Genomic DNA, 3,070 nt, shown 5'->3' with positions numbered 1-3,070 from the left:
GGACCACCTCTGCATTTCACAGGTACAAGCATTAACCCGTTAGTGATGAATAAACATAGAAGCTGTGCTTAGAACAGCTTTTACCTTCATATCTGTACACCTTGAGGAATCTTTTAAAAGTTGAGGAATGGGGAGTGTTGGGCAGGGGGAAGTACGGAGTTATTTTGGTGCACAGATCTGGAGGAAGTGGGGAGGACAGCAGGAGTTGAGGAATTGGATTGGAACAGAAGAGGCATGGCATAGAACGATTGTGGACATGGGAGGGCAGAGTGGATGGTGAGCAACATAGAGGGAGAAGCAGCAGTGTTTGTGCAAGTAGACATGGAAGGGTGGAGAGGGTAGGTAGGTGGCATGGAGGAAGAAGCAGCAATGTTTGTGTGGGGGAGCTGGGCTTTCCATAGCAGTCACTGAAGGAGAGCAGATGTTTTATGGGGAAAATGGTGTCTCTATTGGGTGGGGAGAAGCAGGTTTGTGCTGTGACAAACCTCGAACATTATGCTACAGAGGATCTCCACTCTACCACTTATAAATAATTGCGAAGTAGGGAGCCAGATACTCATTAGGGACAGGAAACTGGGAAAAGGTGTGCAACAGCAGTATTAGTGAGTCAGTGGCGAGTCCGTTTACACCCCACCATGTTCCCTATAGTCCTCCTTTAAGCATGACAACAACAGGAGTCCCAGTCCAACTTGCTAATGGTCATAGCAGGTCTCTGCAGGAGGTTTGCCAGAGTTGCTAACTTAATTTTTCAGACAATCCTTACCCCTTCTTGCCAATAGGACATGGTGGGAGGAAGGCGGTTCAGGAGGAAAAGCTGCAGTCAGACAAGTAGCCCTAGCCAGGGAGGCAGCTTCTCCCTCTAGTGAATCTTTGTGATTTGTTATGAGGAAATCAAGCTCTGACAAACCTCACTTGGTATGTACAACCGGAACTAAAATAAAAGTGGTCAGTAAAAATATGTATTCAAACCTGGAGTTGAAGGATATGTTCCAGGCAAGTGAATTTGATTGTTTACATGTTATAAATAAATGAAGAAGATTTGAGCCCCTTTCATGATGTTACAGTTCTAGGTGATCTCTTCATCCAACAACTACTAGTAGTAGATATACCACCAAGAAAACATGTGTGTTCTACCTGTTTGAGGGTCTGATAATCCTTTCACAGCAGATGTCAGATTTTCCTATCAATCGATGCATCAAAACTATGGCTGCCTTTTGACATCTTAACACTAGAGAAGTACAGAAAAGGTAAGGACATTAACTCTGTTGGAAATAGTGTCTTATAATTTACCTCTATTGCAGTATGGTGAGTCCAACAGTATCTCTGGGATTCTAGATTCAGCAGCTAAAAACTATAAATACATTCTAATGACTTCCCTGATAATCCAAGAAAGTGAGAAAAGCCAACAGTTTAATTTAAAACAAATATTCTATTCTACTTTATCAATACATCAGGTTCAAAAATACGGGTTCACGACTAAACGTTGGCAGACCTTTAACTACACCATTGTGAGCAGTGCTGCTGTAACATACTGGTATGAAGGAGATCTTAATGGATAAAAATTGCACCATTCTTGTTCAACTCTAAGGTTTTCTATTCAATAGAGTAAATGCTATTTATTAAACCTTTGTTTTTGCAATATAGATGTGCATTATTAAATACAATTAGGTACTGTATAAATGTTTACAATGTGCAAAGAGTAAAAAAATCATTTAAATATGAAGTATATACAGTACTGTACATATGCATTTAGTAGCATTTTCGTTTTCTTAGCCTTTGTAGCTTCTTTTGGATTACTAATAAGCCCTCAGTTTCCCTTGTGTCTTTCCCAGAAGCCTCAGCTCCTTCAGTACTGTTTTGTGAAGTTTTTGTTTCTGCAGCAGACTTAGAATTATTTTTGAGTAAAAGGTGATCTGATGGATCATTGGATATTGCACTGGTGGATTCATCCACACAATCAATCTTCTTTTCTTCTGGCAAACTATGCAAGAGCACTTGTGTGTTTATCATTGCAAGTTCTTCATCGGCAACCAAGTCATTCTCAGGAAGAGGGGCAGTTTCATTTGTCCTTTTAAAGGAGTTGATATGACCAGAGTTAGGATTTGTTCTCTTCAGTGATTTGTTAAACTGGACACCAGAGCTTCGTGGTGGCTGAAAAGCCTTTTTCAAAGATGGAGAAACAAATGAATTCATTGGTGTCACTGGAGGAGGGGAAGGTATTTTACAGAGCAGGTCCAGAGCTTTTCTTTTTTTGCAGTTCTTGGGGGGTTCTTCACTATGAGAAGTATGTGGGGTCATTTGTTCTGAGCCTTGTTGAACAAGTTTCAGGTCACGCTTGCTGTATGGCAGAGACCTCTGATACTGTATTTCGCTATTAGGAGAGGAAATCTAGTTAAAAAGAAGAAAAAGTTTTAATGTTGAGTCAAACACCTTATTTTCTTTAATTTCCTATTATTTCCACATACAATAGGAAATTGGACAAACAATACTGTGCCACCATTTATGTCTGAGCACATTAGTCGATCTTCTGGTAGTGGCTAGCAATCCCAAGCTGAAGTTAGTAGAAAAAAGTTGTATGACTCCAGGAGGGTCCCTGTGTACATACAGATTAAGGCAGAGAACAGTTTGGCACTGTATCGCAAATCTAAACTTCCCATATGTGAAACCTCTTCCATCAGATGATGAGGATTCATAAAATGCCTGACCAGCTATGAAAAGACAGGCTGACCTAATATATTCTAAATGACAAGAGGTTGAAAAAATACGAGGTAGGGAAGTAGGGAGACAGAAAAGGAAAATAGGGTATGTTGCTCTTGCACTGAAAGCTGGGAGCTGATCTTTAGTTTGTTTCAGATAAAAGTTAGTTAGGAAGTGTAACAGATGTGATGAACAAAGGCATATCTTGAGACCACTTTATTTGACTTTTTGAATGTTATATGGAACATTTTGGGCTAGGGATTGTACTCTATTCCCTGGAGGAGGGTTACCACAGCACTCCAGGAACTAAAAACAGTGGGAGGCGATTATTTCAGTCCTTGAGATTGTGAACAGTTCTAGAGAAGTACCACCC

The 3,070-nt window shown here is 40.3% G+C and overlaps 1 protein-coding gene across 1 annotated transcript in view; it reads right to left on the bottom strand.

Moving 5' to 3' along the window:
- Positions 1-1,555: 1,555 nt before the first annotated feature.
- LOC112113030 (breast cancer type 2 susceptibility protein-like) overlaps positions 1,556-3,070 on the bottom strand; it is an 84,109-nt gene continuing 82,594 nt past the window's right edge. Inside the window, exon 26 of the mRNA XM_026653551.1 lies at positions 1,556-2,388. Coding sequence (XP_026509336.1) covers positions 1,750-2,388 — 639 coding nt within the window. The 3' untranslated portion in view covers positions 1,556-1,749. The remainder of the gene's footprint in view (positions 2,389-3,070) is intronic.

This window comes from Terrapene carolina, unplaced genomic scaffold (assembly GCF_002925995.2).
Source record: "Terrapene carolina triunguis isolate 2854851 unplaced genomic scaffold, T_m_triunguis-2.0 Scaffold141, whole genome shotgun sequence".
In the NCBI taxonomy this organism is placed as follows: domain Eukaryota; kingdom Metazoa; phylum Chordata; order Testudines; family Emydidae; genus Terrapene; species Terrapene triunguis.
This window is presented reverse-complemented; position numbering and strand designations above follow the sequence as displayed.